Source organism: Macrotis lagotis, chromosome 2 (assembly GCF_037893015.1).
Source record: "Macrotis lagotis isolate mMagLag1 chromosome 2, bilby.v1.9.chrom.fasta, whole genome shotgun sequence".
NCBI lineage: Eukaryota > Metazoa > Chordata > Mammalia > Peramelemorphia > Peramelidae > Macrotis > Macrotis lagotis.
The window spans coordinates 265,285,146-265,303,439 of record NC_133659.1 but is presented as its reverse complement, the minus strand read 5'-3'; the positions used below and the strand labels follow the sequence as shown (position 1 = coordinate 265,303,439).

The 18,294-nt window shown below is 37.7% G+C and overlaps 1 protein-coding gene across 1 annotated transcript; it reads right to left on the bottom strand.

Moving 5' to 3' along the window:
* Nucleotides 1–5,486: 5,486 nt before the first annotated feature.
* On the bottom strand, nucleotides 5,487–17,211 carry LOC141512219 (uridylate-specific endoribonuclease-like). Its single transcript, XM_074221047.1, is given in 3 exon segments — nucleotides 5,487–6,408; nucleotides 6,411–6,452; nucleotides 17,121–17,211. Coding segments are annotated over 3 exon segments (945 nt in total). The 3' UTR covers nucleotides 5,487–5,596.
* Nucleotides 17,212–18,294: the final 1,083 nt, after the last annotated feature.

The following is an 18,294-nucleotide window of genomic DNA, read 5'->3' as shown; positions in this document are numbered from 1 at the left end:
TTTAGAAATTATTATGGTACTTGGATCAATATAGTAATATAAACTTCACTCTGTAAAAACCATAATGTTCATAATTCTGGAGAATATCTTGTGTGGAAAATTCCTCCACTGATATAAATCAGCTACTTTATCTTTAGAAGGTTGTTCAAGACATTGAATCATATCCAAAATGATGTCCAAAAGAATAAAAAACATATATAAGTCTCAAAGTTTTGTTTCTTGGCAATTTTCAGTCCACAGCTTTTTTTTCACCATTGTATTATTTACAACTAGAAGGAATTGGAGATTTGCATTTGAAGGTACAATCTCAAAGGGAAAATGACTTGCCCAAAGTCACATAGATAAAGTATCACAAAATCTAGATTCAAATACAGATATTTTGACCGCATATTCTATGCTCTTTCTATGGTATCCAATAAATATCTAATACTTAGGTTGGGTTGTTTCCCCTGTATGGGGACTGAAGGTTCTACCTCCCCAGTTCCCCACAGGTTCTTTTCCCTGATTTCTTTCTTGATCTAGGGGAGGCCTGTCCCCACAGCTTCAAATACCTTCCCTTTTGAAATTACCTTCCTCTTTATATAACTCATATAATTATTTGCCTTGCTGTTTCCCTCACTAGAATGCATGCTCAAATGAGACCAGGGACTATATTTTTGTCTTTATTCCTATCCCCAATGGGATAGTCATTTCTTAATGGGTGCTGACTGACAATTAGGAGAACAAGGAATAGTTTACTTGTCAAATCTATGGAAAGGGATGCAGTTTATGACCAAAGACAAGATAGAGGACATTATAAAATGCAAAACAAATAATTTTGATTACATTAAATTGAAAAGTTTTTACATAAAAAACCCAATGCAATCAAGACTAAAAGGAAGTCAGTTGAGAAACAATTTTTATTGTTTGTGACATCTGACAAAGGAATCATTTCTAAAATATATAGAGAACTGAGTCAAATTTGTAAGGATACAAGTCATTCCCCAATTGATAAATGGGCAAAGGATATGAAAAAGTAATTCTCGGATGAAGAAATTAAAGCTAACTGTAGTCATATGAAAAATGCTCTAATTATTGATTAGAGAAAAGCAAATTAAAACAAATCTGAGATACTACCTCACACCTATCAGATTGGCCAGTACGACTAAAAAGGAAAATGATTAATGTTGAAGGGAATGTGGGAAAACTAGGATACTGATGCATTCATTGTTGGTGGAGTTGTGAACTGATTTAGCCTTTCTGAAGAGCAATTTGGAGTTACCTCCTTTGATTCAAAATACTACTACTAGATCTGTATCCCACAGAGATCACAAAAAAACTGTTTAAAAAAACCCACATGTACAAAATTTTTTATAGCAGCTCTGCATAGTGGCAAAGAATTGGAAATTGAGGGGATGTCCATCAATTGGGGAATGGTTGAACAAATTGAAATATATGTATGTGATGGAATACTATTGGTCTATAAAGAAAGCATGAAGGGGGTAGCTAGGTGGCGCAGTGGATAAAGCATCAGCCCTGTAGTCAGGAGTACCTGGGTTCAAATCCGGTGTCAGACACTTAATAATTACCTAGCTGTGTGGCCTTGGGCAAGCCACTTAACCCCACTTGCCTTGCAAAAAAAAGAGAAGAAAAAAAAAGAGAGAAGAAATCATGAGAGACAGGATTTCAGAATAACCTGGATAGACTTGTATGAACTGATGCAGAGTGAAGTGAGCAGAACTAGAAGAACATTATACACAGTAATAGCAATATTAGGTGATCGTCAGCTAAGATGGAGTTATATATTTTAGTAGTATAATAATCAAAGACAATTCTAAAAGACATGATAGAAAATACCATCCCTATCCAGAAAAAAGCTATGAATTTAAATAATAAACCAAAGTTTACTATTTTCAGTTTTTAAAAGTGGTCTTATACATTATATCTTTTTTTTCTCTCTGTTTTTCCCATTTGAATTTTATTCTTCTCTCACAACATGATTAATCCTATGTTTAGTATGGTTATACATATATGGTTTGTATTAGATTGCTTTCTGTAGGAGGGAGGTGGGGAGAGAAGGGAAGGAGAAGAAAAATGTAAAGCTGAAAAACTTGCCAAAAAAAAAGTGATTATTGAAAACTACCATTGCATGTAGCCAGAAAAATAAATAAATAAATCATTTAATTCTTAAATAAATAAAAATAAATAAATAAATAAGCATTGGCTGACTATGATGTGACAGTTTTAGTTATCCAAAGGGAAGGGAAACCACTGCATCTACTAAAATGGAAGGTGGGGATCATGGTCTTAATGGATGATCAGTTATTGTTATCTGTCATAATACATTCTGTAGTGTGATAAATAGCTTAACTCTTTTTTGCTAAACAACTTCACAAGTTTGTTGTACGATAATAGCATGTATGGGGTGGCTAGGTGGCGCAGTGGATAGAGCACTGGCCCTGAAGTCAGGAGTACCTGAGTTCAAATCCGGCCTCAGACATTTAATAATTACCTAGCTGTGTGGTCTTGGACAAGCCACTTAACCCCATTGCTTGCAAAAACCTAAAAAACCCCCAGAAAGACAGAAAGAAAATATCATATAATCCAATTTCTGATAGGAACAAAAAATGGGCGAAAATATATTATACATAAGATCTCTGACAAATAGATACCACATATATTTATATCATTTATTAATCATTTATTATTGACAGGACATGTACCTCCTGTGACTGGTCAAATATAGCTATGTGTGAGGCCATCAATATTTCCCATTCCTTTTGTGGGAATGATGGAGTCCTTTAAAAGTGAGTTTCTGCTTCATGTCTGATGTTTGATGAAAAACACAAATTGTAATGTTAGTGTTGGTCCTATAGAAGGCACTTGGGTCTGGAATGCTGCTATGGGAATGGAATCCAGAGCGAGAAGCTTATCACCAGATACATCCCAAAGTCAATGGGTTCCCTGGAAGAAGCTTTTCCAATGTGTTGATGAAGTATCATGCTGCCCTATTTTTAGGAAAAGTTATTCTTGCCCTGACCTGCTGACAAAAAAGTGAGACTGTTTCTGTTATAATGCAAAGTCAGGATCCAAAAAGTCTCAACAGTCTAGATTTCTCTTGAAATATAATGGAGAATATCTCAGATCCAAAGCACCAACTTCACAAGTACCAGATGAGGGAAGCATGACCCGAGAATAATTTGTCTGAAAACTATCTGGATTTCTTAGTGGTCAGCAAGCTCAATGAGGGTCAACATTATGGTATAACCACCCAGAAACCTAACACAATCTTCTAGGAATAAGGATATATTGGTCCTAAATAGCAGAATGAATAGAACACTGAACCTGGAGTCAGAAAGACTTGAGTTCAAATGCTACTTTAGACTCTTAGTAGCTGAGGGATCCTGAACAAGTCACTTAACTCTATTTGTCTATGATTTCTTATCTCTAACATGAGTTGGAGAAGGAAATGACAAACCTCTCCAAAATTTGCCAAGAAAATTCCAAGTAGGATCAAAAAGATTGGGCACAACTGAAAAAATGACTGATCATCAGTCATCCTATCTCTTTGTGGACCACACTTGGATTATTTGGTTCAGTTCTGAGCAACACTTCTTTTTTTTTCAATCAAAGAAAAACTTTACTACAGAGGTTTGAGAAGTAAAGAAATTACAGGTGAGAGGGGCTCCTGCCAAAGAAGGAGGAAAAGGACAACTTTTATATCTATGGTTATAAGAAATCCAATACAATGAAAATATGCATTGGATCAAAATAGAAATGGAAAGCTGTGTACTGTCAGTATAATGAAAGAGAGAAGAATTATGACAAAAGAAAGCAATAGGACATATAAGCTATTTAATCATTGACTCAAACATTTCACAGTGGCACATAGATAAAGAAGAAAACACTTTCTTAGTTTCCTCTGTCATGAGCCTAATCTCATCTTTCTTAACAGAGGGCATGACATTTCAACTAACAAAACATGAGAACAACATTCAAAATACAGGTTATGTCCTTTATACAAAGCATTCACAGCTTGTCTCACAGGGAGAAAAAAAATCTATAAACATAAGGAAATAATATGTTATCTGAGGAGCAAAAAGTATAGGCTAAGAAATCCAGAAATATAAAGAGCAAATTATTGTCCATTTGGTAATTATTGAACATGTCAAAAAAAATTACTGTGATACTTAAACTGCCTTTATTGAGGATTGCAAGTCCTTTGATTTTTACTTGTACCTATGTGGCTTGTTCATGAATTGCACAGAGGATAAACTAAGTATTGTGTGAATGCTACTTTAAATGTGAAAAATACTTTAGTATTCTGTTTACATGGAAAACTATTCTCTAACACCATGCCACTGACATAATACTAAGACTGGACTGATATAAAAAATGATATTTTTTAGGCAAATTGTTTAACTCCATTATGGTTCTGTCTACTCTTGAATCCATTGGAATCTATTCTAAAAAGAAAGAAATCTATTCTCATTTCTCAATTGATGTCAGTGGATGACTACCTACTAAATGGCTTCTCCAAAAAAATGTTAAAGAATTCTTTCAGAATGTGTAATCTTTCTCCATTGTCATATCAACACAACATTGGATTGGCCTTGATAAAGGCAAATTTATTTTTATTATCATCTCATTCTCATTTTTTTGATGAAGGCAGATAATTCATGCTATTTTTTTCTTTTACATCTACTATTCTACAGATTATTTCAAGGTACACAAAATAACTCCTATTTGCAGTTGAATAAAAGTATTAGGAGGGGGTAGGTGGCTAGGTGGTTCAGTGGATAGAGCACCAGCCCTGGAGTCAGGAACACCTGAGTTCAAATTCGACCTCAGACACTCAATAATTACCTAGCTGTGCGGCCTTGGGCAAGCCACCCAACCCCCATTACCTTGCAAAAAAAAAAAGTATTAGGAGGTAGGATCATTCTATGTAGACTTTCTGAAGCATCTTATAGTAGACAGGGATCATAATGCACCTCATTCTGTTCCTGTGTGATTTTATTCTCCTCTGTCAGGTTTTTTTTTAATTGTAAAAACTTTTTGTTTCATGGAGTTTGGAGATTATGAAAATTTGGTATAGTTAAGCTATTAAAAATATTGTGGATCAGTATGTCAAGATAATTGTGGGTGATAATTTTGTTTGAGTTAATTATCTATTTTAATATGGTTTATTAGTTGAGTACTTCAATATGTTTGAGGTATGTATTGGTAGAATGATCTAGTATATATGTATATAGATTATTAATATTATTTTTGTTCCATAATATATTGGTATAAAAAAGTTATCTTCACGTTTCACTCAGATCTTATTCTCTAGTCTGCACTGCAAACATGCTAGATGACATTAGTCTGAATATTCTGTTGTGGTGGTGTTTTTTTCTCCCTAATTTAAATCTTTCCTCTTTTTCTTTTTTTGAGTTTTTTGGGGTTTGAGTATCTTTGCTCACAAAGTCATTTTCCTTAAGAAAACTCCAGTTCAAATGGGTCAATGTATTACACCTCTCAATTCTAGCCCAAGGATCAAATAGCACCACAGCTCAATATGACTCCAGTGTTTCTCATTGGAGTTTTCTCCAGGAAAGATCCTTGCCCAGGACTCTTATTCCTTAGGCGACACAACATAGGCTGTAGCAATGTACTTCTTGCCATTTCCATAGGTGATTTTATCCCAGGTATAGGTCTGGATGGCCAGGGGGTACCCACCTAGGCTCAAATGGCACACTTTACCAGGCCTGCTGATGAAACATAAGGAATACAGAGCAAATTCAAACTCAGGACTACTGCCAATGAAAGCTGTTCCTACTTCTTTGTAGCTTCCATTCCAGTTGAATTGCATTCCTAATACATCAGGATAAGAGTCCCACGGCCCATTGTAGTTGTGGCTATAATAGTTGACCAGACCCTCCTTTTCTTGCAGGTAGAAGTGGATCCAGTTATGGAATCCTGATACTTCTTTTCTCTTTTTCACTTCACCTGAGAAAACATGTTCAAAACCACTGGAGTCACCTTCATCATCACCTCTGGTATACAGTCCAAACCACATGTTCTTTAGGTCACTGACAAAGTCCTGCTTTGAGCTGTATCTGTTCTTTTGATGGAAGAAACTATAGAGTTCCTTCATGACTGCTGTCTTCATTATCTCTTGAAGGAAGGTGTCCTGTTCTGCAAGCTGCTGGGAATTGAAATGTTCCCCTTGACCTGTTGCTGCATGGTAGTTATTGAGGAGGTTGATGAATGCAGCATAGGTTGGTTTGGAGAAGAGTTCTTCATTTATGTAGCTGTAGAGCAGTTCAGGACTTCGATCCACCTGATCATTTGTCTCAGAGGAGGAGATATGGTTCTGGCTGTTGAGAACGATATCTTCCTTCTGAGCTTTGTTGGTGTCTGCCTTGTAGATCTTCTCTGAGATAGGAGTTCTTCCTTGGTGATGGCATCGCTGCTATGGGAGAAACCACCTAGGAGAAATGAAGAGTGGAATAGGGAAGAGCTAAAGAGAAGGATTCAAAGCAGGCAGATCTCTCTGTTCATTCTCTCTGAGATACTACCAAAAAAGGGGAAAAAGAGCAGGCAGGTAAGTCTGACTGCATGGGGGATGACTGCTTCATTAGTTTTTCTGAAGGTTGGATATATATATATATATATATATATATATATATTGAGCAACACTTCTTAAGAGGACATTGATTTGGAAAGCAATCATAGAAAGGCAACCAGTTTGACAAAGGACCTTTGGCTCATACTACATGAGGATTCCTTGAAAGAAATGAGGATTTTTAAGGTGGCTAGGTGGTGCATAGGGGTGGCTAGGTGGCACAGTGGATAAAGCCCCAGGAGTACCTAGGTTCAAATCCGGTCTCAGACATTTAATAATTACCTAGTTGTGTGGCTTTGGGCAAGCCACTTAACCCCATTTGTCTTGCAAAAAACCTAAAAAAATAAAGTTATAATTTTAGGGGTGGCTAGGTGGCGCAGTGGATAGAGCACTGGCCTTGGAGTCCAGAATATCTGAGTTCAAATCTGGTCTCAGACACTTAATACTTACCTAGCCGTGTGGCCTTGGGCAAGTCACTTAAACCCCTTGCCTTGAAAAATCTAAAACAAAAGAAAACAAAATTTATTTGGGGCAGCTAGGTGGTGCAGTAGATAGAGTACCTGCCCTGGAGTTAGGCGTACCTGAGTTCAAATCCAGCCTCAGATATTTAATAATTACCTAGCTGTGTGGCCTTGGGCAAGCCACTTAACTCCATTGCCTTGCAAAAAGGGGGGAAAAAACAAAAAAAAAAAAGAAAGAAAGAAATGAGGGTTTTTAACCTAGAAAAGAAAAGATTCAGTAAACAAAAGCCATGACAGTAGAAGAGAGATTTGATCTGTTCTGTTTGTCCCCAAGGATATGAATGGAAATGGAAAAGAGGCAAATTTGGACTTCCAAACAAATAAAACTACTAAAAATATCATAGGCTACCTTGGGAGGTAGTGGGTGAACTCTCATCAATCAATGAACAAGCATTTATTTAGCATTTATGTGACGCACATGGTGGTTCTTATTGCTGGCAATACCAAGACAAAAATGAAAACATTCCTGCCCTCAAGGAGTTAACATTCTATTAGAAGAGTCTTCATTCAAGGCCTTCAAACTAAGAAATGACATATACCAGATGAGTGGTAGAAGAGATTTTTCTTCAGGTATGGACTACACAAGGTGACCAGTGAATTTGCTCCTTGTTTTAAATGCCATTCAACAAATACACCTGTGATTATGAATCCCAACTTTTGGATCCCAACACAGATTCCTGGAGGAAAGGAAGAGGGTTTTCTCAGAGCTATAATCCATAAAATCAGAGGTTATCATCCATATTGCATCAGTGGAACCTAGTAAAATGGCTACCATGAAGGGAGAAGAGAAATATTTAGACACTCAGAAGGAATTCTCTTGTTTGAAAATGGCTGAACCCATGATATAGATAATTTTCCATAAAGAAGTGACCTTCACTTCCTTAAGAATCTGACTCAAGGGGAGGCTAGGTGGTGCAGTGGACAAAGCACCAGCCCTGGAGTCAGGAGTACCTGGGTTCAAAGCCAGTCTCAGACACTTAATTACCTAGCTGTGTGGCCTTGGGCAAGCCAATTAACTCCATTTGCCTTGCAAAAACCTAAAAAAAAATCTGACAAATGTTTTCAATAAGAGACAATGCATATAAGAGTTTGCTGTCTGCCTCCTCATCTTTGGTGAATTCCTCTCACCCTGGGACTCTTTTTAAGTAATAGGAAAGCACAGCATTTTAATATATTCCTCCACCAGTAGTGTCATGCTAAAGAAAATGTCAACATTTCTAATGGTGCCCCTTGGGTGTTTTGTTGACTTGAGGTAGGAAGAAGGGGGGAAAGAATAAATATCATCCTTGGTCATCCATTCCTGTGGCCTCCATGGGTTCAAGGTGCAGTCTAAGCTTGCCAGGCTGTGCTGCAGAGATCAGCCACAATGGAAACCCAAACTAATAGGCTCTCCCAAAGTCTCTGACTAGGAAGGCTTTAGTCAGACCCAGACTAAAAAGCTAAGGTATGTAGTCAATCAAGTGGACAGTCAACTCATTGTGTGATTTGTATCTTCTCCAGGATCAAAGATTTAGACCTGAAAGGGATCTTAGAGACCAGTGAGTCCAATTCCTTAATTTTACAGATTGGGGTACACAAAGGGGGGGGGCGTTAACACAGAACAATAAAATGGACTTGCCCAATTTCCATATAGCTACTGACTAGCTGAAGTGCTAGTAACTCTAGTTTATTAGGCAAAGGGCTGCCTAGTTTTCAGATGGGGAATCAAAGCTTACTAATGTAACAAGAGAGCTAAGTGCAATTTCTCTTTCTGAAAAGGGAAATGATTGGGTTTTTGTATTTGGGTTGACCTTGAGTACCCATAGAAAGGTTAGTCTGCTGCTACTGTAGTAGGAAAGACGAGATCTCTAAAAGTGCCTAACACTCCTCTACCATGGTTATTACTGTTATTTTTCAGTCATTTCAGTCATGTCCAACTCTTTACGATCCCACTTGGGGCTTTCATGCAAAAATACTGGAGTAGTTTGTCACCTCTTCCCATTCATTTAATAGTTGAGGAAACTGATTCAAACAAGATTAACTGACTTGTATCAAATTCTTTCACTGGCCTATTGTATCAATAGCCTAAAATTCCCACAAAAGTTGATATGTAAATATTTTAGCTGATGTAGAAATAACATTTTAATATTAATAAGTATTAAGAGAATTGGCAGAGTGGTGGGGTTTTTTTCAGTTAGTTTCATCAAAACTTTAGAAAGCAAGGTCCTGAAGAAATTAAACAAGGAATAATTAAATTTAGTGGGAAAGAAGGTAAAATTAGGAAGAGATAAAGTTTTTCTTTTATTGTCTGTTTGAGAACTCGATTCCTCCCAGACATTCACAACTTCAACCTCTTGAGGTTCTCCAACACCAACTTTTCCTTCCTACTCAGGAAAGCAGATCCAAGGAATCATAAATATTTTAGTGTGAAGATATATCACAAGCATATTTGAATCTTAAGTAGAAATAGGAACTCCACCTAGGATTTCAAAAGGCTAAGGAATCCCTAACTCCCTGTACTAATGAATTACAACTGAATCTATTAAGGCAACTCCCTAGAAGAGGGAGAGGTTAAGTTACTTGTCTAGGGTCGCATAGCCAACCTCAAACCTTGCTGGCCTCTAGGCTAGCTCTCTATCCCTTATGCTAGGTTGTCTTGAATTTTAAGACAGATTAAAAGAATGAACTTTTGATCAGGAATTTCAGGCAGCATATTACAAGAAGAATAGAAATGTTACGGGCATCAGTTTAATCACACTAAGCAAGATAAGTTGTTTCACTTTTTTATATGGCCAACTCCAAATAGGTAGGTGGTACAGTAGATCTGGGGTCTAGTTCAGATCTAGCCATTGACACTAAATAACTGAGTGATCCCAGGCAAGTCACTTAACTCTGTCTGCCTTGGGTTATTCAGTTGTAAAATGGGAATAGGAATGATAATGCCTCCTAGAGTCATTATGAGGATGACTTGAGATATTTATATAGCATTTTGTATATAGAAGCCACTTAATAAATAAATAAAGAAAATAAAGAAAAGTTCCAGGTGGGACAGCACTGTAAGATGGACTAGGGAAGCTTGGATGCAGCAATATGTAAAACAGAGGTATCAAAACCATGGGATGTAGCCATAACACTTGCCTGGTGTGGTCTGAATCAGAATAAAATGCAACCTGGAAAATTTAACAAAATACGTAAATTAATACAAAAATAAAGAAATAAATACCTGTGACTTTCTAAGTCAATATGTGGTCCACAAAGATCCTTACCTTCAGTTTAGAGGCTCCTGATTCTTTTGGAATTTGACACCACTAATACAAAAGAAGAGGATTAGTTCCATACTTACTAGCTGTGTGACCTGGGAGCAAGTCTCTTAACCTCAACTTTTTTCTTCTGTAAAATGGACAAAATACCAGTCTTATAATGTTTTTGAGAGGGTCAAATGACTTTTTAAACCTCAGTTATACATTTTAAGTGGAGATATCCCCAAAGACAAGATTTTAATCAAAGTGGTTTAAAAATTGGCATAATCTGACCCTTTAAATTTCCTATATCCTTTCACTTGTTAAAACAGAAGGAAATAACTACCTTATCTGATCTCCTATCACCACTGGACAAACAAGACCTCAGTATTATGAATTCTCAAAAAATAAAAAGCTATAGCAACTGGAGATAATCCATAGTCTGTGAGCCTTTAGAGTTATAGGTTTATTGATTTTGGAATGAGAAACAGCTATATCAGTCATGTAACTGAATTTGGTTGGCTTAAAGATGAGTAAACTGAGGCTCAAGGAAATTTAGTGACTCTTTCAAAGTCATTCAGGAAGTAGCAAATTCAGATATTTTGGCACCAAATTCAATACTGTTCCTACTGCCAGTTATTAGCATAAAGTTCCTTATATCCTTGTTCATTTGAACATGGAAAAAAATTACATTCATGTAATCAGAAAGTCATTCTTTCCCTGATCTAGCTGATAAAATAATTTTCAAAGGGAAGTACTGTTGATCCCCTCTAGCAAAGAGTTCCAGTTAGTGTTCTCTCAAAAATTTCCCCCAGAATTCCTACTTCTGGAAGATGATTCATAATGGCTTTAAAGCAAAGTAGAGAAATCCTGAGAAGAGGAGAGAGCATTAGCAGAGAGAAAGATGGTGTTCAAATTCCTCCATGGGTTTTTGTTCATCTCATTCAAAGCAAGCAACTGAGCAGAAAGAGTTTGTATGCAGTCATCATTCTGGGAAGAAATGTTAGCTACCCCATTAGAATGGAAGCTCCCTGTGGGCAGACACTATTTCTTTTGCTTGTATTTGTACTCTAAGCAATGAGGGTTGTACCTGATATTTTGCAAAGGTTTCTTTTTGGAACAGGAAGATCATGATATCAGGGAGGTGATGCCATGACTTGCAACTAAATTGGATTTAAGTGAGGGAGTATTGTGCAAAGTCCAGTCTTATTTTCTCCTCTGGAGCCAACTGAGTGCATTAGTAAATATGGATCAAGATAACTGGAGGAGTGCTTGTTGACTTGAACTGTTGTGGAAAAGGGAGAAAATGAGAATCCCCCAGGCTGTAATCCATGAGAGGTTGGTTGTTTTGATTTGTTTTGGGTTAGGTTTATTTTCTAACTCTATAAGCCTACAGCTACCTGAAGCCAAACAGGAGCCAACAAGAGCAGTCTCATGGCTTCCTGGTTATTGATCTTCCTGTCTGAACTCCCCTTCTGTTTATAGTTCATTAGATCACTGAAAGCTATGAGGCTGGTGGACTGACTCCAAGTGGCCATAAATTTGGCAGCCTCTCTGGTCTATGTGTGCTGGATCTGACCACAAGCAAGAATAAATATTGACATGCATTCAATGATGCAAAGTGGTATTTAAGAAGAAAGGCAAGGCCATGGACTATCCCCAAAGATCTAATGCACACAATTTCCTAGGTTCAGTGAGTATCTAGCAAAATAGCACAGATAGGATGATACAAGATTATGGATTTGGAGCCAGGTGACCTGAGTTTGAATCTTATCAATTGTGTGACTTCTATGATCCTTAGTTCTCTCATCTATAAAACAGAGACTCCACAGGGCAACGGAGAGGTTGTAATGCTTTACAAATGTGGAATTATGAAGGAGAAACAGCATTAATGATGTCATAAAAGATATGTAAAAGCATTAAAAAAAGATAGTCTGATCATGTAGAGAGAGCAAGGAATCATTGATGGGCTGCCTCCATGTTCCTCTACCATCTTCTCATTGTCAACAGAAAGAGGAAGTCATCCATGTCAAGGCAAGTCAACAAGAATTTATTAAGCATTTATCATGTGCCTGTTGTTTTTCATTTTTTTTAATTCATGATTCTTCAGTCTTTGAATTGTTCTTCTCTTCCCTTTTGAGGACCCTCTTTACTCTTCTGCTCCACAGATCCCAGAGGATAGGCTACTAAGAGTGCTCTGCTTCCTTGCATTAGAGATATGTGGGACCAGGACCTTGTCTTGAAAAGTCTCTGAGGATGGGGAGATTGGCCTCAGTTGAACTTCTAGCCCCCCTTTCAGGTCTAACATTCTGGTTTATGGCTATGAGAGTCACATATATTCAACATACCTTCTAGCTTGTCTTAGTCTTCTTCTTCCCCTTTGCCTTTTCTTCTTATGAGTAGTTGTTTGAAATTTATGGCTTTTGTTTCTTGTGGAGTCTCAGGGATTCTTAAAGCATCACTGCTCTGGGGAATCCCTGCAGAAAAAGCTCACACTTGCCAATTGCAAGGGGTACTATGGAGTCAACTGGAGGCAGAGACATGCTCAAGTAATAAAGTTATCAGGAATTAATTTATAAGGTTTAACTTTGTTCAGAGATTCTGTCCTATTTTATAGATTCAACTAATATTATTCTATATTGTTAGCACATAATTCTCTTTTTAAAATAAATGTAATGGGTTGCAGAATTTATGGAAAGTAATTGTAGCCATCTTGTTAGTCATGTGAGCAATAAAACATTATTTACTAAAATAAAGGAAGATATTAAATAAATCGATACTCTTGGTTGTAATAAGCCAATATAACAAAATGAAGATTGCATATAAATTAATTTACACATTTACTGTCATTCCAATCAAATTACCAAGGAAATACTTACTAGAACCAGATAAAAGAAGAAAAAAAAAGATTCATTTGGAAGAAAAGAAGGTCTTCTCTAGAATCTCAAGAGAAATAATAAAAAAAAGTACAATGGACATTTTGGTGGTTAAGTGGACAGAGTGCTGAGTCTGGAGTCAGGAAGATCTCTGTTCAAATCTGGCCTCAAAAACGTACTAGGTGTGTGACCCTAGACACATCAGTTAACCCTGTTTGCCTCAGATCTTCATCTATGAAATGATGGAAAATAAATGACAAACCACTCTAGTATCTTTGCCAAGAAAATTCCAAATTGCATCACTAAGAGTATGACTCCACTGAAACCACTAAAGGACAAAGAAAATAACCATATAAAAGAGAGTTGTATGTCACTAATAATAAGCAACATATGGCTCAAAACAGCTTGAGTCCATCACTTATGTCAAGATGCAAGAAGCATGTTTCATCATTAATCCTCTCTGCTCATGTCATCAATGATTGAAGTTCTTAAGTTTTTCTTTTTTTTTTTTTTAGGTTTTTTTACAAGGCAAATGGGGTTAAGTGGCTTGCCCAAGGCCACACAGCTAGGTAATTATTAAGTGTCTGAGACCGGATTTGAACCCAGGTACTCCTGACTCTAGGGACGGTGCTTTATCCACTGCGCCACCTAGCTGCCCCTATCTTAAGTTTTTCCAAAGTAATTTTTCTTTATAGTTTTGTAGTCACTGTATAAACTGTTCTGCTCACTTTGCTCTAACTCAGTTCTTATTCTTTTCATGTTTCTTTGACTCATCCCTTCCTTTTGTCATTTCTTGGTGGCACAATGATATTCCATTATATTAAAAAATGATAAAGTGTTGGAAAATTGTCAATCCTCAGTTGAAAGATACTCTCTAGTTTCTACTTTCTATCTCTAATTTTAAAAAAAGGAGGGACTGTTATGCACATTTTGGTATGCATAGGTCTTTTCTCTCCTTTTTGTCTCTATGAGGTATCTGCATAGCAGGGAGTTATCGGGTCAGAATAAACACAATTCGATGACTCTTGACATTATGTTCTGAAATGATTTCCAGAATGACTGGACCAATTCACAGATCCACCAATAGGGCACTTAAATGCCTAGCAAGTCCAGTCAAATCAACTAGTATTTAGTATTTGCCAGACTGGGGTTGTTAAGGGCTAGGGTTGCAAAAAAAAAAGGTAACAAAAGCAATCTCTGTTGTCACTGAAGTCACAGTCTAAGATTAATATGCAAACAACAGCCTCTTCCATTAGATTGTAAATTCCTTGAAGGCAGGGACTGCCTTTTGCCTCTCTTTGTATTCTCTGTTGTATGGAACATATTTGTTAATTGAAACTATCTAGGGGAGGCTAGGTGGCATAGTGGATAAAGCACCGGCCCTGGAGTCAGGAGTACCTGGGTTCAAATCCGGTCTCAGACACTTAATAATTACCTAGCTGTGTGGCCTTGGGCAAGCCACTTAAACCCATTTGCCTTGTAAAAACCAAAAAAAAAAGAAAAAAAAAGAAACTATCTATACAGTTAGAGGTAATCTGAGGGGCAAGAAACACAGAATTGAAGGGATCAGGTAAGGTTTCTTGCAGGGTGGGATTTCAGCAGAGATTTGAAGGAAGTCAGGGAAGCCAGCAATCAGAGAAAAGGAGGAAGAGAATTCCAGGTCATAGGGACAAGTGACTAGAAATGCACAGAATAAGCAGGTAGAGGAACAAGGAGATAGAGGATCATTCAAGAAATAGTGAGGCCAACGCTACTGGATCATAGAACAAGTGGAATAAGAGTAAGGTGTTCAAAGTATGAAGACTAGAAAGTCAGAAAAGAACTAGGTTATAAAGAAAACTTTTATGTTTGATCCTGGAGATGATGAGGGTCCACACCAGATGGCAGTGTCAGAGGTGGGAAGGGGATGTATAGGAAAGATACTGGAAAAGCAGAATCAAAAGGACTTGGCAATAGATTGGATGTGGGAGGATAATAAAAAGTGAGGAATGGAGCATTGTTGCTGCTGTTGTTGTTCTTTTTTGAAGAGAATCAATGATATCCTGACTTGACCATGAATTGGATTTCGTTGAGGCAGTTTTTAGCCTCACTCTCTCCTCCAGAATCCTCAAAGTCCAGTGGCAAGACAAAAGTCAAAACAATCAGCTGTGGCTCAGGATGCGATAGATGACCTTGACATTAATGTCTGACCAAGCAATATGTGTCCAACTCATAGCCCATGGTTCAATATGTCCCTCAAAGTGTACTCATGCAGCCCAAGTCAAGAACCTAGAAAATGAAGGAACAGGTGAGTTTATGCAGCATTTCTCAACATGCCCTGTTCATGACTTCTCTTCTGAGGAGTATATATATTTGCCAGCAACATTTTTCTCACATAAAACATACAAAAAGTAAAAAATGGAACAAAAAATTTCAGTTGAGCTTCTTGAAAATATTCTATTGTAGCTATTCAATGGCTACAACCTCTTTCAAACCAGATATAAATGCATTAGCATTGAAAAAGCAGGCTCTATGTTCACATTAAAAATGATGTGTTCTCTTTTGTTCTATTAGAAACCAGGAGGGATGGGAATTAAGGGAAGCTTGGAAGGATTTGCATGAACTGATGGTACCCTTTACAGTGATAGGGGATTCAGAAAGAGAAGAGGGACTAGAGGCAATGGGAGAAGGCCAGATATTCAGTTCTCTTTTGTACAAGTTCAGTTTCAGGTGTTGGTGGGATATTCAGTTCAAGATTTAAAATAGATAAGACTGGAGATCAGGGAGAGACATTAAGGATGGATAAATAGGTCAAAGAATTATCTGCCTCCTTTCTCCCACATTCCTTTCAATAATTGTCATTTTTCTTTCTTGGGTCCTATTTTTAGCAATATGATAAGTGTGACATAGATATTTCATTATTTTTAGTAATTAATATATTCAAACTATATTTTATTTATTATATATGGCATTATATGATACATATGTATATTTATATGTATGTATATTAGAATGCTCCGAAGAGCAAGCTGGCATTGCCTTAGCAATTAGGCTCTGGGTTGGACTGGAGAGGGGCCAGCTGAATGAAATGAAGAGTGAGGCTTCAGGAGGAAGTTCTGGCTAATAGTAATCTAATAGCAGCTGCCAGAGTGTGAGTTCTTTGATTTTTCTATTAACTCCCAGCACAAGTCACTTGATGAATACCACATGTACAGCATGAATGCAGTTTCATGAATGTCCCTGTCAACATCACAAACTCCAGTCACACATGATTAACACACATTCTCCAGCATACAAGATATAGACATTCCATCCAAACGAATGTTCCTCAATTATCCAAGAGCAGATAACAGTCCTCAGAATCTTCCCTGGTTTTTCCTGGAGATCATCAGACCTGTCAACAATCTCAGCTAATTCTAGCTATGGCTCAGGGAGGGTAGTTTTTAGGCATGTTAATCCTCAGGCAGATATCTTTCTTGTCTTTTCTTCAGAAGGACACCAATACCTACTATAAGTCATGGTTCAGAAGCATCCACCAGACTATTTATAGAAGGCAATTGGTTATACTGAGAAGAGAGCCCAAAATGGGCTGGGGGTGAGGGGCAACTTCTCAAGGAAAGAAGAGAAGAAAGGAGAATTAATGTCATTCATTTAATCAATAAGCACCAAGGGCAAGTCACAGTTCTGGACTGAATGTATATAAAAAAAGGTGGCAAAAGATAGTCCCTGCCATCAAGGAGCTGACAGTCTAGTGAGGGAAACAGCATGTTCACTGTAATTTGTTGTTCTTCCTTTTCCAATAAGGGTTGAGGGTGATGTCTTGACTTGCAGGGAACTGGGTTTAAGTGAAGCAGAATTGGTCAAAGTTGTTAGCCTCACTCTCTCTCTTCCTGAGTCATTGCAGTCCAGTGGCAAGAAAAATATCAAAAGGAACAACCGTGGCTCAGGATGCATTGGATGACCTTGGCATCTTCCATCTTCTGACCTAGCACTAAGCAGTACACATCCCCTGCTTCAGCTGCCTTCATGGCTGTTGGAACAAATTGTTTTCTTTTGCCCATTCTGTCAGGTCTTCACTAGTTTGGAATAGACATCCCCCTAATTCACCAATGGGTTTGAGACTTGTTGGTTACCCTCAACCTGCTAGAGCCCATCTGCTGAGACAGTTTATCAAGTTGGGGAGCCTTGATAAATTGTCTCAGCAGATGGGCTCTAGCAGGTTGAGCGTAACCAACAGGTCTCTTTCTTGAATCCCTAAGTGAGAATAAGATAACAGGTGGACACCAAAAGAAGATGGGCAGCTTTGAAAAGGGCTCATATCAGAGATGCTAGTCCTGTTGAACACTATATACCCCAGAAAAAATATAGCCAGGATAAACTGGAGATAATAGAGGGAAGGCACTAGAATTAAGGAGGAGTGGGAAAGGCTTCCTTCACAAGATGGGCTTTTAAAAGGCAGGACTTAAAGGAAATCAGGAAAGCCATGAGATTAGAGAGAGGAAGAACATTCCAAATAAGGGAGGCGGACAGTGAAAATGCCCACCAAACTCTAGAGATGGAGTATCATGTGTAAGGAACAGCAAGAAGACCAATGTCTCTGAATCACAGAGGATATGGAGGAGAGTAGGATATAAGAAAACTGGAAAGATAGAGAAGGGACCAGATTACAAAGGACTTTGAATGCCAAATAGAGAATTGTACATTTGATCCTTGATGCAGTAGAGAGCCATTGGGAAAAGTTGGTGTAGAACATTTGTTCCAGTGGGTAATCAAGGGAAATTGGTACAACACTAAATAGAAGCAAATTGAGGAAATAGAAAGAGCATCAGGAAAAATCTGGAGTCAAATCCCCTACAATCCCTTCTAGGTCTAAATCTATGACCTGGAGGTACTCCAACTGAGCTTTCCAAAAGACTGAGATTCCTACTCAGTTCCTTAATAATCTGGTACTGTTCAGTCATTTGCAATTATGTCTGACCCTTTGTAACCCTATCTGGGATTTTTGTGGCAAAGATGTCATTTCCTTTTCCAGTTCATTTTATGGATGAGGAAACTGAGGCAACTAGGGTTAAATGGCTTACCCAGGGTCACACAGCTTGGAAATGCCTCAA